The sequence below is a fragment of the Mustela nivalis genome (assembly GCF_964662115.1).
Source record: "Mustela nivalis genome assembly, chromosome: 17".
NCBI classification, from domain to species: Eukaryota; Metazoa; Chordata; class Mammalia; order Carnivora; family Mustelidae; genus Mustela; species Mustela nivalis.
In genome coordinates, this window is record NC_139036.1 from 49,258,182 (window position 1) to 49,280,085 (window position 21,904).

General features: G+C 37.1%; 1 protein-coding gene across 11 annotated transcripts in view; it reads left to right on the forward strand.

The window, feature by feature from the left end:
- HELZ (helicase with zinc finger) overlaps window positions 1–21,904 on the forward strand; it is a 182,485-nt gene that overhangs the window by 88,417 nt on the left and 72,164 nt on the right. For 6 of the 11 annotated variants that reach the window (XM_082706632.1, XM_082706634.1, XM_082706631.1 and 3 more), the window contains 5 exons: window positions 6,716–7,049; window positions 7,932–8,062; window positions 13,583–13,762; window positions 14,328–14,429; window positions 20,433–20,611. In XM_082706632.1, coding sequence (XP_082562758.1) covers window positions 6,716–7,049; window positions 7,932–8,062; window positions 13,583–13,762; window positions 14,328–14,429; window positions 20,433–20,611 — 926 coding nt within the window. Of the gene's footprint in view, window positions 1–6,715; window positions 7,050–7,931; window positions 8,063–13,582; window positions 13,763–14,324; window positions 14,430–20,432; window positions 20,612–21,904 lie in introns of all 11 variants that reach the window. The other 5 variants (XM_082706629.1, XM_082706626.1, XM_082706635.1 and 2 more) reach the window with 1 other exon arrangement.

Below are 21,904 nucleotides of genomic sequence, written 5' to 3' on the forward strand. Positions count from 1 at the left end.
GTACAGCATAGAGTTTGTGCACATACTAAGAAGCAAACCATCTTAGTTATTAGATGGAGTTCACAGAGGGTGTCTGTAAGCAGATGGACGAGGGACAAATAACAGATATAAACTGAAGAATTTTGAAAAATTATTGACGAAGTTTTATATTACTTAAAAAAATTGTATTTTCTGTTTTTTCCTTCTTTCCCCTTTGAACTTAATATATTAATTTTATTGTTGCCTTGAATTTAATTCACATTTGATTGTTAATTCTTTAAGCACAAATAACGTGAAAGATGTATTTAAAAAATGAATTTGAGGGGCTCTGTATGCAGCTACTAAACTATTTCAGCAAACTTTTTCTGTAAAGGTCCAGCAAGTAAATATTAAAGGCTCTATGGACTTGGTATAGTCCTTCTTGAATAGCTTCTTTGTTTTGTCTTGTTTTATTTTTTGTTTTTGTAAAAACTGTTCTTAGTTAAGGGCTATACAGAACAGGCAGAAGGTTGGATTTGGTCCTTGGGCCTTTCTCTAGTGTGTCTGATTGGATCATTTTACTTGTCTGTTTTGTCAACACCAGTCATCAAAGCAAACCCCTGTCACCATTAGAATGGTGAAGAATGTTTTGCTGTGGATTGAGACTCAATTTAAAGCCAGAAGACAGTGGCTTGGGTAAACGGAGTCCTCCCTCTAAATGACTCGGATGTGTATTGACAGTAGTAATGTATTCTGTATGCAATGGTATGTGCCTCTTTGAGATGCAGTGAGACTTAGCCATGATTAGTAGGGTATTTCCTAGGATCAAGCGAATGTATTGGTCATTTGTGAACTTTGACAATTAAAAAAAAGAAGATTTTATTTATTTATTTGACACACACAGAGAGCATGAGCTGGAGTGGGGGAAGAGGGACAAAGGGAGAGGGAGAAACAGGTTCCCCGCTGAGCAGAGAGCCCAATGCAAGGCCTGATCCCAGGATGCTGGGATCGTGACCTGAGCCAAAGGCAGACACTTAAACTGACTGAGCCACCCAGGTGCCTCAGAACTTTGACAATTGAAATAGAATATTGCTCATCATGAAAGTAATGTCAAGGTTTTTACATCTTAATTGTAAAGTTTGGATTATATTTTTACATGGTTACCCTTATCATTCCTTCCTTGAAAATGGGATTGAATGAAGCCTCCCAAGATTAGACAGAATAGGGGCTCCTGGGTGGCTCAGTGGGTTAAAGCCTCTGCCTTCAGCTCAGGTCATGATCCCAGGGTACTGGGATCGAGCCCTGCATTGGGCTCTCTGCTCCTTGGGGAGCCTGCTTTCTCCTCTCTGCCTACTTGTGATCTCTGTCTGTCAAATAAATAAATAAAATCTTTAAAAAAAAGACAATATATTTTGGCTTGAGTTTGGATGTAGTAATCAAGTTTATCTTTTTATTTTTTTTTTACTTTAAAGAAAGGGATGATTTTTTAAAGCGGTCTGGAAATTAAGATTCCTTTTTATGTTAAGTTCTAGTGTGAGATGTGTGGGGGTGAGAAGGACAATACTGAATTTCATTTAAGTTTTAGAAAATGCCCTTCAGTTCTTTCAAGATTAAGAAAAAAAAAAAGTATTTCTCTTGTCTTCAGCGACATGTTGATATGCATTCAATTATGATTCTACCTTGAAGTGAAAGCTATCTGATTCTTAGATGCACATTTTCAAAAGAAATTGACTCTTGGCTGAAGCTGTTGTGTCCATTAAACTGTGTAGCGGTGTGCCTAATCAGGTAGCTGGGGCTTCTCGGGGCTGACAGCTGGCGTGACAGGCCTGGTGTTTGGATGTACATTTCGTCATTAAGATGGGTGAAGTGAGGCCTCTGTTGGGTCTGCCTGAGTTCTGTGGCTCTGCCTCAGTAAATCCAGGTATTGGCTTATTACCTTGGTTGATTTTTGTTACCATTCATTTAGTCAGAAATTGTGTGAAGTGAAATTCTGCATATAGCTTTGAAAGTCTTTTAAAGTTATACTCGAGAGATATAACTGTTGCTAAGATTGATAGAGCCATATTTCTTTTAGCTGATATTAAATTGGTCCAAATTTGCTTGGCTGCTATTCTGCTGTTTCCCAAAATGTTAGGAATTGTATAAGCTTTAAGGTTGATTTCAAAATGTGGCAAGCAGTAATACAAAGATGGTTTTTCTTTTTATTAAGAAATATCTTTGTTAATTGTATAATACATTTTGTATTCTAGGTATTTCTGAGTTATTAAATCTTAAAAATATATATGCTATTTTAAATACTTAAGATATCTTACTAATATAATTTATTTTTAGGCTGTTAATCTTCTAGAAAATTAAATATTACTAGCTGTAACTTCTACCAGAAATTCTATTATGTCTGTATCTTGAACATATGATGTGTCTTCTGGGGGAAAGCTGTATTTCTTAGTACTTTTATTTTCTAGTGCCTCTACCTTAGGAGTTGTGTTGTAAGGTACAACTAAATATCATAAGAGGATTCTGTTACTGCTTTAAGACTGAGGTGAATTTTTCATGCTTGCTAAATTGTGATCAGGTGTTTTGGGAAGGCAGATTCTAAAACGGATGCAACAGAAAAATTTTAATATATTGCCTTAGTTGAGAAAATATTATACAATTTCTAGAATTAATTGGGGAATAGTATAAAGTAGTTGAAATAGAAATATGTTGCCTGGAAAAAATCAGGTTATTATGAAAATGTAAAAGTAACTCAATGAACAAATTTTTTTGAGTATTTAAAGTGTTAGGTTCTAGACTGGCCACTGCTGATTCTAAGGCAAACACACTATGTTTCTTCCTCAAAAGTTTGTAATCCATGAAACGAATATAACACTGTATGTTAACTAACTGGAATTAAAATAAACTGAGAATAAAGTTTGTTACCCAGTGAGGGAGACAGACCTATAATAGAGGGTTGTAATCCAGTGTAATAAGCACTGTAATAGAGAAAGCACGAGGGTCCCACAGGAGAGCATCTGCCCCACAGTAATGGGGAGAAGGAGGATAGTCAAGTCAAGGAGGGAATGAAGTCGGCTTTTGGGAACAAGATGGTGTTTAAGCTGAAAAAAATTTTTTTTTAAAGATTTTATTTACTTTAGAGAGGAAGTGTGAGAGAGTGCTCTCCTGTGCGCATGTTGGGGTATGGGTAGTGGGAGAGAATCTCAAGCAGCCTGCCTGCTGAGCAGGGAACCCGATGTGGGGCTCTATCTGATGACCCATGGGTTCATGGTTCATGAGTTCATGACCTTAGCCGAAACCAAGAGTACGATCCTCAACCGACTGAGCCACCTGGGTGCCCCTTTAGGCTGAATTTAAGACAAAATAAACAAGAATAAAACAAAAAAACAGGTAAAATTGTCAGATCAAGAATACAAAGGTATGTTAAGGTTCTTACATCTTAATTGTTGGAAGGAACAAGATTTGAGAATAAGAGGATAGAATTTGGGGGGAAATTGCAAGTTGGTCATCATAGCTGTAATGGAGGGCTCATGCTGGGTTGGGTGGGGTGGTGAGAGAAAGCTTTTTAGCCTTTTACTTAGAGCCAGAGGAAGCTGCTTATCTTCAGACTTACATTTTGCAAAGTGGTGGTGGTATGAAGTATAGATTTGAATCAGGAAGTCATGTTAGGAGTTTGTTACGTTTATCCATGTTCAGAATGTTAAGATGCAGACGAATTAGGAGGAAGAGGACTCAGCAGGGCTTGGTGAATGTATGATGGGGGATTGAAGGATGGTGACAGACACAAGGTCAAGGATAACATGGTTTCTGTCTTGAACACCTAGGTTGATGAGAGTGCTGTTGCCTAAGATATATAATACATGGAAAGACTAGTTTGGGGTGACAGAAGGGGACGTCAGATCGTGACTGTGTTTTGCTTATACTGAGTTTGAAGAGCATATAAGCGAAGGTGTCTGTTTGATGGTTGGGTTTACAGCCCTGAGCTGAGAGATCTAGGAGAGGGTGACCTCACCTGATGAGAACCTATAGAGTGAGAAGAAGGCAGGGTGGACTTTTAGCAGGTGGCCAGTGCTTGGGTGGAGGATGCTAGAAAGGTAAGAAAACTAGAGAGTATGACTTTCGGGAAGTCAATAGAAGAGGGAGTTTCAAGAAGTGGAAAGTGGTTGCAAAGTTAAAAAAAAAGTAAAATTGTATATCAATTTTAGCAGCAGAGAGACTATTTCTTCTTTCCTTTTTTTTTTTTTTTTAATTTGACAGAGATCACAAGTAGACAGAGAGGCAGGCAGAGAGAGAGGGGGAAGCAGGCTCCCCGCTGAGCAGAGAGCCCGATGTGAGGCTTGATCCCAGGATCTGGGATCATGACCTGAGTTGAAGGCAGATGCTTAATCAACTGAGCCACCCACGCGCTCCCAAAGAGACCATTTCTGAATGAAGAATGCACTATAAGAAATTTCTTTCCTCTCTGAAAACTTTTAATGACCGTAAATCTCATATATGTGGAGTAAAGGAAAGTAAAAATTTAACTGTATTTGAAAAAGCGTGATAAACCATGGGCTCCTGTTCTTTTTTAAAGCATATGTTGTATTACAAAAAAAAAAAAAGGGCAGGTCAACATAGATTATATGTAAACTGGGGAGTCTAGTATACTTTTATTTTCTTTTTATGTGAATCTTAGTGTATGTTCCAGTCTTTTTAAAAAGAGTCAAATATAACTAGATAACATACAAACTGTATTTCTTTAAATTATCATCCTACTTTTCTGTTTTGGATCTAGCAAAATATGCACAGAGAATGAGAAAAATATAACATGATTTTTTAATAATTCCACACAAATGGCAAATACTGCTAGAATTCGTTTAATCCTCATTAGAGCCGGATCATTAAATACTAACTTTAGTATATATTTATACATGTTTTTGGAGTTTAAGTGTTCTGTTTTTAGGTTACTAATGGAACTTATAAGCTCTTATTATTTATTACATGCATAAGTAGCTATTCAAATATGTTATATTACTTAAAGATTTCTGTAACAATATTTCTCTATCCTTACGCTTTTCTACTTTATTTTTTTACTTTTTACTTTTCTAACTTAAAGTATATAAATGGACATTCAACATTTTAATATGGTGTTTTTCTTTTCTTCTTTTTAAAGATTTTGTTTATTCATTTGAGAGAGAAAGAAAGAGAGAATGAGGGTGGGGAGAGAGGCACAGGGAGAGGGAGAAGCAGACTCCCTGCTGAGCAGGGATCCCCCCCCCCCCCCCCACGGGATCTATCCCAGGACCCTGAGATTGTGGCCTGAACTGGAGGCAGACACTTAACTGAGCTACCCAGGCGCCCCTTAATATGGTGGTTTTTTTTTTTTTTTTAAGATTTTATTTGTTTATTTATTTGACAGACAGAGATCACAAGCAGGCAGAGAGAGAGGGGGAAGCAGGCTTCCTGCTGAGCAGAGAGCCCGATGTGGGGCTCAATCTCAGGACTCTGGGATCATGACCTGAGCTGAAGGCAGAGGCTTAACCCACTGAGCCACCCACGCGCCCCCAGATGTTTTCATTAAGAAAATTTACAGTGTTTTAAAAAAATTTTTTTTCTTAAGAATGTGTAAGCTATTCTTAGCATCATGCATATAAAAGAAGATTTGAAAAGAAGATTGTTCAGTAGTACCATTAAAAAGTAGCCTTTTCCACAAATGGATATTTAGATTTTAAAGGAACTTAGTTTTTTTTTCATTCACATAATTTGAAATCTTCTGAAGAAAAAGTAGAAAATGTTACCTTTCCTCTTTTACTGCTTTGTCTTCTCTCTGCGGCACCGTTTCAGAATGGCAAAGGAGAGAGCTGTCCGTTAGCTTAAATCTTTCTTCCACCTCCTATTTCTTGACCAGGTAGCTCGATTCGCTGTACTTGTTTGTCACACACATTCTTTCTCACACTCATGGGTACACACGGGAGTGCAAGTGAGTGCACCGGCTGTTGCCTGACAGTCTAGCTTTTAACTTCATTTCATTCCGCATGGGATCTGTCTCAGTGTAGTCATGAACAAAAGTTTATTCTGGGTGTTACTCGTTAACAGCATTGAAAGAAAAATTTCACAGTTTGAATCTATTGTGTACTTGAAAAGCCTCAGTTTAATGAAGGTCTGTTTTAGTTTCAGTGCTGTGTTTCTGTCTGGCTTTAGGGGATTTTGAGGTTTTAATGGTTCTAGGAAGTGTTCAAGCAGACTTCTGAATTAATTAACATGTGATAACATTTCATTTTATTAAAATACCATACTTAGCTTTATTTAAATGTTTAAGTTTTATTTTATTTTTTTAAAGATTTTTATTAGAGAGAGAGTGAACGAGAGAGCACGACTGTGGGGCGAGGCAAAGGGAGAAGCAGCCTCCTCACTAAACAGGGAGCCCCATGCAGGGCTTGATCCCAGGACCCTGGGATCATGACCCAGGCCGAAGGCAGATGCTTTAACCGACTGAGCCCCCCAGGTGTCCCTTAAATGTTCAGGTTTTAAAAATGTTTGTTTTCTTTAGCTCAACTAAGTAAATGCCTTTATGTAACTTAGATGAAAGTTTATTGACTTAAAAAAAAGTTTTGTTGTTTCCAACTTAATGGCAGAAAGGTAATATATGGTTTGTAGCTCAATGGAATGGAATTGATGGAGTTTTAAGTGTTTGTACATTTAAATTTGATTTATTTTGTTCTGCTCTTCTAGTTTTTTTGTTTTGATATAAAGCATTCAGACTCATTTTCTACTTTTGATTTAGGTTCAACCTTAAAGTGCAGTTGCAGATTCTAGCAAGTTTCATGCTCACTGGAGTTTCTGGAGGTGCAAAGTATGCTCAGAATGGACAACTTTTTGGTCGCTTTAAGCTTACTGAAACACTTTCTGAAGATACTTTGGCTGGACGGCTGGTGATGACCAAAGTCAATGCTGTTTATTTATTACCAGTCCCTAAAGAGAAGTTAGTACAGACCCAGGGAACCAAAGAGAAGGTTTATGAAGCTACTATTGAAGAAAAAACAAAAGAATATATATTTTTAAGGATATCCAGGGAATGCTGTGAAGAACTTAATCTTCGGCCTGATTATGACACACAGGTGTGTTCTGAAGTGAGGTAACTTAATTATGGTTGTCTGTAATGTCCTTGTCAGCTGATACTGGTTTGATTTTCCACCTTCTGTTCTAACCAGAAATGCAGTTGATTTTGAAGTGTTATAGAGGTGGGTGGAGAATTAGACCTCTGGTAGCTCTCGGAGAAAACCAGTTTGGTGATTAAGTAACATCTACAATGTTTCAGTCTTACATGAGGCCAAACTTTCTGATTAGAATTTTAAATCAGCAATAGAAGAACAGATTAAAGGAAACTAAGCCACATTCAGGGACAGTTCTCATTGGAGGTTGTATCTGCTTATGTTCTCCTCTCTTTGTGTAGGTGAACTGTGTGTTCACTCTGCCATATTTAACTGGAGAGCCAATCTTCTTTAAAATTTTATTTATTTTTCTTTTTTCTTTTTAAACATAAAATTTGGTGATTGTTATTTATTCATAGTAAATTGATACAGTGTCCTGGGCCTGATTTTTTTTAACCACTTAAGAGATAATATCTCACAGATGTTCTATGGATTTCATCAAATATAGTATTTATAGGAATATGGTGGAACAAGATAACCTTTATTTAGATATTAAGTGACTCATAAGAATTTCATTTTCTTTAGATGTTAAATAAGGTTAATAATGATATATACATCATTGGTACTAGTAAGTGGATAATTTATGTAAAGTGCACATTACAGTGCCTGACAGTAAGTAAACAAAGCAAATATTAGCCATAATAATTCTTATTAAAATAACATTGCACTTAAGAGAATCTCTAAACTTGGCTTCCCTAAAAGGTTATCTCCACAAAAATTTTTAGCAAGCTGCAAGCATTGATGTTTGCATTCATGCATTTAAAATTTTTTTTTAATTTTGTGTTTCAGGTTGAACTTCAGTTTCAATTAAATCGATTACCCCTCTGTGAAATGCATTATGCGCTAGACAGGATCAAGGACAACGGGGTTTTGTTTCCAGACACCACTATGACTCCAACCATACCTTGGAGTCCTAACAGGTACAGAAAAGGAGATGTCTCACTAGAAGTGAAATTGAATTTCTGTATCAAGTAATGCCAGTATAGTTTTTAAAGCAAATTTGCCATACTCTCCAGGAGCCGTGTATTAGTGGAGAAAGGGGAGTGAAAAAGCCCTTGAAAGGAAACATTTGAGTTTCATCATGTACTTTCTTCACTTTTCCTCAGAGTCTAAATGATTCCGTTGCTTTTCTCAACAGCCTTAATTTGATAGAATGCCAAGCGATTCAGGAATATTTCTGAGTATAAGTTGAATGGGAAAATTAGGATCTTTTAAAAGTGGTTCAAACAGTTCATTTAAAATGATTTTTATCATAGATAATATTTCAGAAACTGCTCTCAGGTTAAGGGTTGTATAAATATTTTCCTGCTTCAATTCACTTTGGCACATCTTCGTAAGTGTCTTTATAAGGGTACTTCTGATTTGTTTCCAGACTAACCCCGATGGCTGTATGACTGCATCGTTCTTCTCGTCCTTTTCCCTGAGTTTTTATCTTCTTGGCCCCTGCTGCTGCCCTGCTCATTCCACCTTTTATTCCTTTCTTTTTTAATCTCAGTGCCTCTCCACAATAGAAGGTTATTTATTTATCACTTGTGTCACTCCAGTCATGGTCGGGTGGCCCTGCTCCACCACTGATGGAGGCCCTGGTATCTTCAGTAAGTGGTTTCCATGGTTTCACCCCGTGTGTTGACATCCAGCTGGCGAGCTGGCAGGCAGGGGAAGAATGGCCACAGGGGATCACGTAGGAAAGTTTTATGGGCCAGGCCTAGAAGTGGCCTATAGCTCTTCCCCTCACATTCTATTTCTTTCGGTTCTAAAAACAGAACAAAGCACAAGATGCCTTACAACAGAAAACCCAAATCATTTCTCCCTTGTTTCACTTACCCTTAACTATCTTTTTTGCATTCTTCATTTTATTGCCAAAATTCACGAGCAGGAGTAGTTTATGTATTTCTGCTTTCTTTATACTCATCCTGTGATCTCCGTTTTCCACTTCCTCACTGTCCCGGAAGTAATCAGTGATCTATAACTGTAAAACTCCAGTCTTCTCAGTTCCCATTTGGTTCGCTTTCTTTGAACTTTTTCCCTCCTTCCGTTCTTACAGCCCGTGTATAATTTAGAGCTGGGATACATGAGGAACCTTAGAGTCGGTCTCCTGTTCTGTAGTTTGTGTCTCCGTTCTCTGGGTCATCCCGCATATTTCTGCCACAGTTAGTTTGCTGAAATAATCATTTCATTTCAGTGGTTACATATCTATGAGGGTGTCTCCTTGATATGTGGAGAGTCTGAGCGGCTGAACGCCATCCTCTTGTTATGTGGCCCCATTGACAGGGCTTTCCAGCCATAGCTTCAGATTTCTTCTACATTTTTCTACTTGACACCCCCCCCTTCCCCCTCTAAATCCCCATCCTCTAGCCATATTGAGTTACCTTGAAGTTTCTTTAATTGGCCCTACACTTAATTTCTTTCTTTCTTTCTTTTTTTTAAGATTTTATTTATTTGACAGAGAGAGACAGAACGAGAGAGGGAACACAAGCAGGGGGAGTGGGAGAGGTAGAAGCAGGCTACCCATAGAGCTGGGAGCCCAATGCGGGGGGACCTGATCCCAGGACCCTGGGATCATGACCGAAGCCAAAGGCAGATGCTTAATGACTGAGCTACCCAGGCACCCCAGTTTCTTATCAATTTTTAAAAAATTGTGGTAAAATTTACATAATGCAAAACTGACCCTCCAAACCCCTTTTAAGTATATAGTTGAGTATTGTTAAGTATATTCACATTGTCATGCAGTCATTCTCCAGAACCTTCTCGTCTAGTAAAACTGACACTGTCCACCCATCAAGCTCAGAGTTTCCCCCTCCGCCATTTTTATCTGTAAGTGATTTTCTTTCCCTGAAATAATCTTTGCCCAGTGTTATCTGTTGATCCACCTGTCCTTTAAGATTCAGTCCAGCTCAACTGCTCTCTCCTTCAAGGAGATGAGCCTGACCCTTCCATTTTCATTTTTCCAAGAAAAATACCTTGAGTACCTTCTGTGGGTTAGATTCAGTTAGTTTTGTGCTTTCAAGCACAATTATACTCAAATTAATTTTTGTCACTTGCGTACATTTTCCCGGTTTTGGTACACTCTGCGGTCTTTGAAGGAAGAGACTGCGTCGCACTTATCTGTCAGTCCTCAGCACGGCCTTACACATTATTTTTATTTATTTTTATTTTTTTTTATTTTTTGGCCTTACACATTATTAATGTATGACATATTCAGCTGACTTAGAGTTTCAAGTTTAAAGAAGGAAATTAAGGTTTCAAATGTGAGAGCATACCAGTAAACTTTTCGGCATATACTTGATATGTTTACTTCTGAAAATTATATTGTACATAACAGTATATTCAAGTACAACTGACTGCAAGGGTTAACTGCAGGAGTAACTAAGAAAATGTCAGGTATCAGAAAACGTCTGAGCATGAAGAGATTCCATACCGCTGTAATTTAAATAGTAACTAAAGGTGTCTGAGTGGGGGAATATACTGAGAAACCATTAGCCGTATAAAGTCTTTTTGGGGATAAGGTGGAATACAGGTAGATAAATGAGCATGTGGTCTGTAAACTAATTATAAAAATGCATTAGACCAGGGGGGAAAAAGGACTCTGAATTAATGTGATTCAGGGTTTAAGTAATTTTTATTCAGAATGAGCTTGAAGAGACTATGTTATTTTATTTTAAAGATTTTTATTTATTTATTTGAGAGTGAGCGAGTGAGCACTAGTGGGGGTGGGCAGAGGGAGAAGCACACTCCCCACTGGGCATCAAGCCTGATGTGGGGCTTGATCCCAGGACCCCGGGACCAAGACCTGAGCCGAAGACAGACGTTTCCCCGACTGAGCCACCCAGCCGCCCTGAGACTGTTCTTTTAAACTGTGAAAATCGAGATGGGTCTTACTGGCACATGTATTCTAAGTCCTCTTCCCTCTGTTGAGCAGGTGGCACACTAAAGACAACTTGTGCTCATTGGCCTTCCTCATTCATGACCTGAAACTGTAGACGTGACCAGCATTGATGGTTTCTGATCTGCTCTGAAGCATTTATTTATACTGAAGCAGTTGATAAGTAGAGTGGGCTGTATAAATAAAGAGATAATATATTTTAGAGCTATACCTATAAAATTCGTCATGAATGTCTTAGATCGATACTTTTATATATAACTTACTGTTTGTCTCATTTATAAGTTCATCGAAGTCACCACATTTGAAGAATTAGAGCATTTTTTTGAAAACTTGTTTTTGGAAGTGTGTATTGGTCAAGTAATATGTCATTTTTCTGAAGTCCTCAGTGAACGCGGTGATAGAAACTAACGTTAATTGAGCACTGACTGCTCAATTATTTTTCTAAACAGCACCTCATTTGATCCTAGAAAGACCATCTGATACACAAGTCATTATCCCCATGTATAGGTAAAGGAGCCACTGGGGTCAGGTATGGATGCAAGTAACAGTTTACTGAACTAACTATGGCTTAAACAAGTAGAGATGGACGCCCAGAGGTAGGTAGGTGGTCCAGGCCTTGCAGGGGCTCCGCAGTACCATCCAGGACTGAGGTGTCCCCTCCTCTCCACCTTAGAGCATACTAGTTTTCTTCATGCTGGTTTTCTTCCTGACGTCTGTTACCTCTTGATTATAAGAGGGCAGCTGCAGTTTTGTTTACAGGATCTCTTTCCAGCCAGGTGAAGGAGGAATGCAGAGGAGCAAGAGGGCTTCCTCCTAGTGAGGGAAGAAGCCCTTCGGAGGGGCCTTTTCCTTTAAGCTCATTGACCAGAGTTGGAGCACCAGCAGAGGAGGGAGGGCAATTGAGTGTTTTAGCTGTCTAGGCTCAGTAGCAGAGGAATCGTTCCACTGTGAGGAGTCGTTCCACTGTTTTCCTCATATATTAGATCTGGATTTAACAATTACCTAAAGTAATTTTCTCTTTTACAGAAAATGGAACACTGTAGGTGCTGGCAGAATTATGAATAAATAAGCTGTCTAATGATGAGAGATTCTTTGAAGTCAAAAGCTTGATCTTTAGTTAGTGGTTTCCAGGAAATCTAGTGCCATTGGTCAGAGTTCTTTTGTTTTTTACTTAAAAATTTTAAGTTTTGAAAAAATAAGTAATGGCGTGTTTATATAGTTAAAAGTTTATTTTTTAAAGTTTTACATTTCCTCAGAGACTTCTGTTTGTTTGAAATTATCTGTCCGAATAAAGCATTAGTTACACTTTTTAAAAACTGAAAGTATTAAGATTTTCCAGGAATAACTGGTTTCTGATTACTGTAGAGTACAGCCTCAGAGAGAAGGAGTTTTCCCATCCAAACTGCGTCTTGCAGGAGTATTTTGTTGGCACTTGGAATGTAAATTTTCTAAGCATCTCTTTACACACCCTTCCTATTTTGGTTTACATCCTTATCATTTTTGCCATAGTTGTTGCAATATTTAGTATTTTAATTGTAGTTGTGAAAAAGAATGCTGTTGATTCTCCACTTGGTTTGATCCCTTGTAGCATCTGCTATCCATTTAAATCCTCGAAACTTAGCCAAGTCATAGAAGGGACACTCGTAAGATCCCATTACAGCAACCATTTGTGCTACTGTGACAGGTGTTCTCTGCCCTGAAAAATAGGACATCAGTACATTATGTGTATGGGGGAAATAATAGAAAACATTCCTTATTGTTTGGCCTTTGATACCTTTTTAAAAAAAAAAAGATTTTATTTATTTATTTGAGAGGGAGAGAGAGAGAGAAACAGAGATAGTGAGAGAGCATGAGCATGGAGGAGAGGGAGAAATGGACTCCCTGCTGAGCAGGCACGCTGCCGTGGGGCTCCACCCCAGGACCCTGGGATCATGACCTGAACTGAAGGCAGATGCTTACCCAAATGAGCCACCCAGGCATTCGTCCCTCTTTGATATCTTTTTTTTTTTTTTTAACTGCCATTTTCTGAATTAAGAACTTTGTAAACATTTAATAATCTCTTAACCAGGGACATACAGGTTTTTTCTTTGCCTCTTGTTTTCAATTTCACTAAAGAGAGCGTTCAGTGGACTAGAATTTGAAATGTGGTTTGTCTCCCTTTTGCATTTTACTTGCTCTGCAAAGAAACTAATACTTCTTTATTACCAGAAAAAAAGTTTCCTGATCTTTTATGTAACAGGGAAATTAAATTTTTGAGACATTGCCATTGCTATTCATAGACTTGGTAGCAGCTAGACTAGAAGTGTGTGTGCCTTCTTTAGTTATCACAATCTTTTTGCACTTGGAATCGGACAAAATAATTAAAGTGAGTTTTGATCAACATAGTGAAGCACCCTGCACGGCTCTGTTGGATATATTTCTGAAAGGAAGTTTTAGAATAAGTGTTTGTTTTTGTAGGTGCTTTGTTTCTTCAGTATTTTTAATGGTTCAATAAAATTTAGGCTTGTGTTTTATTTGTAAGATGCATGTGTTTACAATAAATTTTTATTTTCTGTAGACAGTGGGATGAACAGTTGGATCCTCGGCTAAATGCAAAACAGAAAGAGGCTGTCCTGGCCATTACAACTCCACTTTCAATACAGCTGCCTCCTGTTCTCATCATTGGACCTTATGGGACAGGCAAAACATTCACTCTAGCTCAGGCCGTCAAGCACATACTCCAGCAGCAGGAGACGAGGTGAGGTGGTGGTATGTGTGCTCCAGTTTCATCATTAGGCCACAACCTCTGTCCTTGTTGTGAGTACAAAGCTAAGGCTAGCAAGACCATATTAGTTCAGCTTGGAAAAATTAAAACAACAACAACAACAAAACAAAACAAAACAAAACAAAACACAACAAAGGAAAAGAAAAAGACCCACACCAAAACCCAAAAGGACTAAAATTTGAATTCTTTTAAAACATACTGTCTTTAAAAATTGGCAACATAGAAAATGATAGCTTTTAAATAGCCATCTGAACTCCCAAGTCTGCTAAGGAATTGTGATATACGTTAGAGCCGAAAGACTTGGGTGCATAAAGTTCTGTGTGTTAGATTGAAAAGTAATTTGGGGGAAACTTGTTTCCTTTACAGCTTAGAGAGTTATAGTTTCCTGAAAACATCATTGAATAATATGTTGGAGATTGATGAGTAGGTTGAGGGAAATGTTTGATATTAAGATGGCCACTGCTTTTGTTTGGTATTATACTGCTTGAGTAGTTTTGTGTTTTATCATTCTTTTTATTTGCACCATTTATTTCAGCAGGATCCTCATTTGCACCCATTCTAATAGTGCTGCTGACCTCTACATAAAGGATTATTTACATCCATATGTAGAAGCAGGCAATCCCCAGGCAAGACCTCTCAGGTATTTTTTAAGGCTTATTATGTATCTGTGTCATACTTTATTATTCTTAAGAAAAGGTGTCTTTAAAGATTTTAGTAACTTGGAGAACACAAAATCTTTAACTGTATATTGGCATTTGGAGGTGATGCCTTTTGAAGCAGTCATTTAAAATTAAGGAAAAATTTAAAAAATCTTTGACCATTCATTTCTTTAACATTAAGTAAAGAGAAAGACATCCTTTTTTAAGTTTCGTATGTAAAAATGTTGTTACAATCTGAGCAAATTTTGATGTGTACCTCTAAGAGCTACTATGATGAAATAATATAAAAATGATTTGCTTAAATCAAATCTAATTGAAATTTCAGCATATTTTGCATGGCCGAGTAGTCATGCAGTAGATAAAAAATTTTGACTGTGATCATGCAGGTAATTTCATAGAAGTTACACTTTAGAGAAGCATGAACTATTGAAATGATTTCTGCAACAAAATGTAATTCACTGCTATTTACAACTTTTTACTATCATATAAGAGACAAAGTGTCAAAGAAAAGTTTATGTTGATATAGAAAGGTCGTTTTAAGTGTATATGGATATGAAATGTACCTAAATACGGATTGTGGGGGAATAAAATCCTTTTCTTCAGAAAACAATAAAGAATCATTAAATGGTTGTTTATACACCATTTGCTTTCATTGTTATATGAATTAATGTTTGGTTTTGCCATTTTACAAACTAATATGTCATGCCCTGTGTTGTTTGAATACAATTATTGCTTACAAATTAATTTCTAACCACACTTTTGAATCATAATCCACTAACTTTTTATTTCTAGTTGAGTCCAGGCATGGAAAAGTGAGATTATGCCATTTACTTCTTAATAACCACAACCAAAGCCATTTGAATGATTTTACAATTGCATTAAAAAGAACAATAAAGAAAAAGGTGGTGTGGTCTGCTAACACAGGTTTTTATGCCATACTTTGTTTCCACTCTGGAAGATAATTCAGAGCAGAAATAATTGTTTCAAGTAGAATCCAGTTGTATTTAGTAAGAAAATATCACATATATACAATCTCTATAAATGAAAATGTGGTATTTATCACTGGATAAGTTCATCAGTGACTAGTGTGCTTCAGATTCTGATCTTTTTTAGTCATAAGTAAAAACTCAGCAGCTAGTAGCAGTTTTGCTATGAGTGTTCTTACTTTGGTGGAGGTGTTTCGTTTGCTTTTATTGTGTGTGTTTCTGTCTGTGTATGTGTCTGTTATGTAGGAACTGTGACAACTTCAGTTATCATGGTGTACGTGGGCTTGGAAGCAATGGAGTAGCCCCCTCACATCTTGATTGACCTAGGATATAGGTCATTTGCTATTTGGGGCTAAAGAGCTCTTGTTGATTAACATCTGCCATGTGACTAGCATTATGTTTAACTTTTCCCATGTAAAATTATGTTTTGACGGTTATAATCTATCTAGATATGTAGTATTAATAAGTTATGTCTCAGTAGGATGTATGTGTAGTTGTAGTGCTTCAGACACAGAAACTGGCTCTTTAGCAGAATATCTCACCTCTCTGTAAGTCTCAAGGGTGGTTCAGTCAAAAAGCTTGGAAAGTACTTAAATTTCTAGTTACTGCATTTAGTAAATGGTATAAAATAAGAGGTTTGACTTTTTCTAAATCTTTTCATTTTGTGGTCCTATATTTTCACCATGGTTTTTCTCTTTGGGAATGGTGTTAACTTGTAAATGTATTTCCTAGGAGGATGGTGCATGGAATTATTAAAATTTATTAGTACCGTATGTTATTACATTAATTCATATTAATTTGTAATTATCCTGATGGACAACAAACATGAAAGATATGAGAGATGGGATAGAGGAAATTAGCATGACTGAGCACTCGGGAGGGATTAGCTTTATCTGTCCCAGGATACAGGAGAAGGAACACAAGGGGGCACTAAGTGTCTGCATGTGACTTTGAAGATTTGCTGTGTCTGTGGTGTAAGGTGGTTGAAGTTTGCCTTCTGCATCGTGTAGTCTAGAGTAGGCCATGGTAGATGCCATAACATGTGAAAATGGTCATAAGTATTAAATAGTTTATTACAGTACATATTACATATGTTTAAATATACACATTTACAATTGAAATGTATAAAATTATATTACTTGCTGGGAGTTGAGCTTAAAATATTTGGGGTTGGAGATTTTAGAAACCATTTCAGATTATATTTTATTTGGCTTTTACCTCTTATTTCATCAGAATTAGTAGACCTTAATTTGGACGAGAGAGGAAAACACAGTTTCTGTGTAGGGTTCTGAAGATCAGTATCTGGTTCTGACAGAATTATTACTTAGTAGATAGAGGTTATCCATGGAGAGAGTCTATAGTTACTGCTTTCTGGACAAATAGAAGGTATTTGTTTTTTATACAGATCTTCAGAGTAATAGATTTTATTCTGGTATCAGGTATTTCTGATTCTGTAGTAGCTTGTGTAGTAACATTTTGGAAGGGTTGTTTATTGTTTATGAATTCAATACATGAATAAAATTTCAGTGAATTAAAATTATGTATTACCAGACAATCTCCTACTTTAACAGTCATAATTCATGTGGGATCTGTGGATAGTTTGTTCCTAGAAATATGTAAATTACTTAGTTGGTGTCACATTTAATACTATTAGCTTGAAGGTGTCACTTGTCACTGTTCTCCAATATTGAAAAATGTTAGTTGTGTTTCAAACAATCTTATAGATAGTGTCTACCTTAAATGTTGCAAAAAACGAAAGCAGAAAGAAAGTATTTAAACTTTTTGAAGTCAGCACCAGAATATTTACTTTTAAGGAAATATATTCTTAACAGTCAAACTTTGTCTTCTTACTAGTTTCAGCTTGAGGTGGTTTTCCAAGGTAATTGTAAAAAAAGTCAGTAGTGAGCCTTAGAACTTCTATTTTTTATTTTTTCTTTGAGTAAAAAGTGGTGCTTGGCATTAGAATTGATGAGTAATTTGAAAAACCATTTTTCCAGTTTTATAATGTGAAATGTTCATTTAGGAAAGTATGGAAAATACAGAAAGGAACAAGGAAGAAAATAAAATTATCTGTAATCTCAGCACACAGAGATAAATACCACTAACATTTTAGAGTTTAGTTTCTAGTAATTCCTTGGTTTAAATGCATGTACTTTGGTTAATATTTATGGAATCATAATTTTATAAATGATTTTTTTCAGATAATTTGTAAATTGAGATTTTTTTTTTATGATTTTTAAAAAAATTTCTTTATTTAACAGAGAGAGAGAGATCACAACTAGACAGAGAGGCAGGCAGAGAGAGAGGGGGAAGCAGTCTCCCTGCTGAGCAGAGAGCCCGATACAGGGCTTAATCCCATGACCCTGAGATCATGACCTGTGTCAAAGGCAGAGGCTTAACCCACTGAGCCACCGAGATTTTTCATTTATTTTAAAGTAAATTCCACTTTGCTGATCTGATTAAACATTTTTTTTATTAAAACCTAAAACTCTTCTATTATTTATGTTTTATTAAACTAATATTTTTATTATTTATTTGTTTACTTAAAAGATTTTATTTATTTGAGAAAAAGAGAGTGAGTATAAGCAGAGGGAGAGGTTGGGGGAGAGGGAGAAGCAGGCTCTTTGCTGAGCAAGGAGCCTGATGTGGTCCCTGGGATTATGACCCAGGCCAAAGGCAGACGTTTAACTGACTGAGCCACCCAGGTGCCCCCATTTTTGCATCTTTTAGAAGTGATATTGGTTACTTCTATCAAGTTTACAGTCCTTCCTATCAGAGTAATGTTTTTAAGATATTTCTTGACTTTTCTTATTTATATTTAGTTATATTTATTAAATACTTTTTTTTATTGCTTTGCTGAAAAGTAATGGTCAGTTTTAAGTGTTTCATGAGAGGTGAGAACACATTTTAGATCATGAGATTCGGTTTTATGCACATTACATTTGAGCTGCCTTTGAAATATCCTGAAGGAGACATATGTTAAATAAAAAGTTGATATGCATTCTGGAGATGACAAGGTCTTGGCTGGAGAGAGAAAAGTGTGTTGAGTCAAGAGTATTGGTGGTGATTGAAGCCATGGGCCTGGCTGAGATGGGCCGGGAGAGAACAGAGCCCGAGAAAAGGAGTGTGCTGTGTCAGCCGCGGGAACCCTAACCTAGGGAGGAAGAACGAAGGCCAGGAGCGGCTGAGTCATGGGAGCCGAGGGCGGGGAGTGTGGCTCGCAGGGAACAACAGCAGAGCTGGGTGCTGCTAGTGGTAAAGCACCACGATGGGCCTGGAGAATAACCAAAAGATTTTAGTAACACGGATGTTTGTATCCCTTGACTGGAGCCCATGCTCTCCTGAGTTCTTTTTTACTTTGACTGCTTCTTGCCAGTTTCCTTTACTGTTCGCCTCTTCTTTTCCCTGCCTCTAGATATTGGGGGTAACCGTCAGTCGTTCTCCCAACTAGTTTCTCTTTTATCTACACTTACTCTCCAGCTGATCTCGTCTAGTCCCTAGGCTTAAATATTATCGCAGGTGTATGTTTCTTGTCCCAGACATTCTCCTGAGCTTCAGACTTCTATATCCTCCTGCTTATTGAATATCCCCACGTGGACGTCTGCTACTGAATTCGTCCACAACTGAGTTCTGTTCTCACTTCAAATCTGTTCCTCACTTTCACCATCTTTGTAAACACTGTCATTCATCTAGTTTCAAAGGCACAGAATCATCCTTTCTCTTAAATTGCACATCTGGTTCACTAAATCCTGTCAGCATTACTCTCTAAATGTGTAGTGAATCCAACCATTTTCACATCTTTACTGTTACCACCCTGATCCAAACTGTCATTTTTTTCTTGTCCAGACCGTTGTAACAGCCTCTTAACTGTTCTCGCTGCTTCTCTCCCCTGCCCCTGTCCAAGTCAGTTGTGTGTTGCAGCCAACTTGTAGTGGCTTGTGAGACCCAGTCATGTACATGTCTTCCCAAGTTCATGTTCGGTGACATCATGTTGGTAGCTTGAAATTGGCCATGGTAGTGGATTTTATTCCACGGAACTCAGCAAACACTACAGATCAGCACCACCCCTCCCCACCAAGCTGGTCGTTCAACATTTACCAGCACACCACTGTCCAGCCCCCCCCAACAAACTATATATTCTGTTCAGAGAAACAGAGTGGTCCTTTATCAGCATAAGAGCATGTGACTGCCCTGTCAGAGCTCTCTGATGGCTTCCCATTAAAATCAGAGTAAATCAAAGCCTTTATGAAAGCTTGGAAACCATGTGATTTGTCTCTGTGCTGGAACATAGCAGACACCCAGTATATCTTTGTTGTACTGAGTGGGTGGATGGATGGATGCCTTGTTTCTGTACCATTTTAGTAGTCTGTCGCATGAGGCCTATTGGTATTTTTCTTTTGCAGTTAATGGAGAGATGCTCTTAAGATTTTTTGATTGTCCAAAATTTAAATTTATTTTTAAATCTCCCTTAGATAATATAGATAAACCTCCTTTAGATTTAAACATGGGTGTTCAGAATATATTCTGAAGTGAAATGCAGATAACTTTTAAGTTTCTGTTGTAGGTGTGCAATTCACTATTTTTTACTAGCATAGGTAATTACAATATTAATTAAGTGTATTTTTGTAAGAATATTCTGGAAAAAAAGTAATTCCTAAATGGGAATGTTTTGAACTTAAAAAACTATATAGTGTTTATGAAACTGTTGGTAATTCTGTTGTAAGATTGATCTGAACACTTAAAAATAATTAGGTATTTATTTTATGATAGTGCATATGCTCTCTGTTTGAATCCGCCGTTTTTGGTAGGGCATAGTCACGTACATTTATATGTAATATACAGTTGTATGTTAAATTCTAACTCAGTAGAGTGTTAATGGTTACCAGATTTATTTGTTAATGTCCAGATATGGTAGTCTTAACACAATAATGTTAATTTTTTGATTATGCTGGTAAGATGTTAATAAATATAAATAGGAAATATTATCTTCTTTTATAGGGTATATTTCAGAAATCGCTGGGTAAAGACTGTCCACCCAGTTGTGCATCAGTACTGTTTGATCTCAAGCGCACATTCCACCTTTCAGATGCCACAGAAAGAAGATATTCTTAAACACCGAGTGGTTGTTGTTACATTGAATACTTCCCAGTACCTCTGTCAGTTGGACCTTGAACCTGGTATGCTGACTCAAGACACAGATAGGGTGTCTCTGAATGCATAGGGCTTCTGCATTCAGTTTAGACCAGGGGTTGGCAAACTATATAGTCTGTGGGCCAAATCTGGCCTGTTGTCTGTTTTTATAAATAAAGTTTTATTGGACGGAACACAGCCATGCCCATTTATTTACCTATTTTTTATGTATGGGTGCCTTTGTGCCACAGTAGCTGAGTTGAGTAGATGCAGCAGAGATTGTATGGCCAACAAAACCTAAAATATATACTGTTTGGCCTTTTACCAAAAAAAGAAAACAAAAACAAAAAACCAACAAAGTCAACCCCTAGTTTAGACATTTGAGTGACCACTATTCTGTTTGTTCTCTTATCAGATGGTATTTACTTACTATTGGCCATGTGAAAAATTCAAATTTGGATAGTATGTGTTTTTTTTTTTAACAATTTTTTCAAGTTTTTGTTTTAAAATGCTGTGTGTTATACAGTGTAGAGACAGCAATCATGATAGGTTTTTCAGACATGCTATTAAGATTATTATATTTAAGTACAGTATCTGTAAAATCAAACTAATATTATATGAAGTACAGATATAAGATGACAAGTAATTCTGATAACTGTGGGAGAACTTAACCATCAAAAAGTGGTACCACTTTAAGGTATTTGCTTTGGAAGAATATTCATTTATTACTGCCATATTATAATGGTTGACATTGCTCAACACTTTTTTGCTCTCTTCTTTTGGAATTGCTTTCAGAGCCAGTGACAGATTCTTTTGAACTTTCCAGTCCCTGGAAGGTAGATACTGTTCTCTTCACCTTGAATTCCTGGCATCTGGCCCAGGGTATAGACACCTGGAGGCCCTTGATAAACCTCTCTTTATCTTAAATGAATGAATGGTGGCCAAACTTTCTTTTTTGAGGGTAGATTTAATTTTAGAAGAGCTTCAAAATCTTTCTGAGCCATGTCTGGTAAATAAGGTAGGTGATCAAACTGAGCAGTGCCATTAGGAGTAAAAAAAAAAAAAAGAGAGAGAGAGAGAGACGTGCCTCTCATGTAATGAGACTTATTTTCTTGTGCATACAGCTCATAGCTGGCTGGTGAGGGCAGTTACAAAAGCAGAGTTTCAAAAATGTTTTGAACAGTGACTGCATCATTGGAGTGAGTTCTATTTCCTCCCAACTGACTTCTTTGAATGGAACAGCACTTATTTGAAATGTAAATTTTGGTATGTTTATTTAACAATCAGTCTCATTACTTCATGGTTATACTCTGCCTTTTTGTCGCTTAGATGAAATTCCC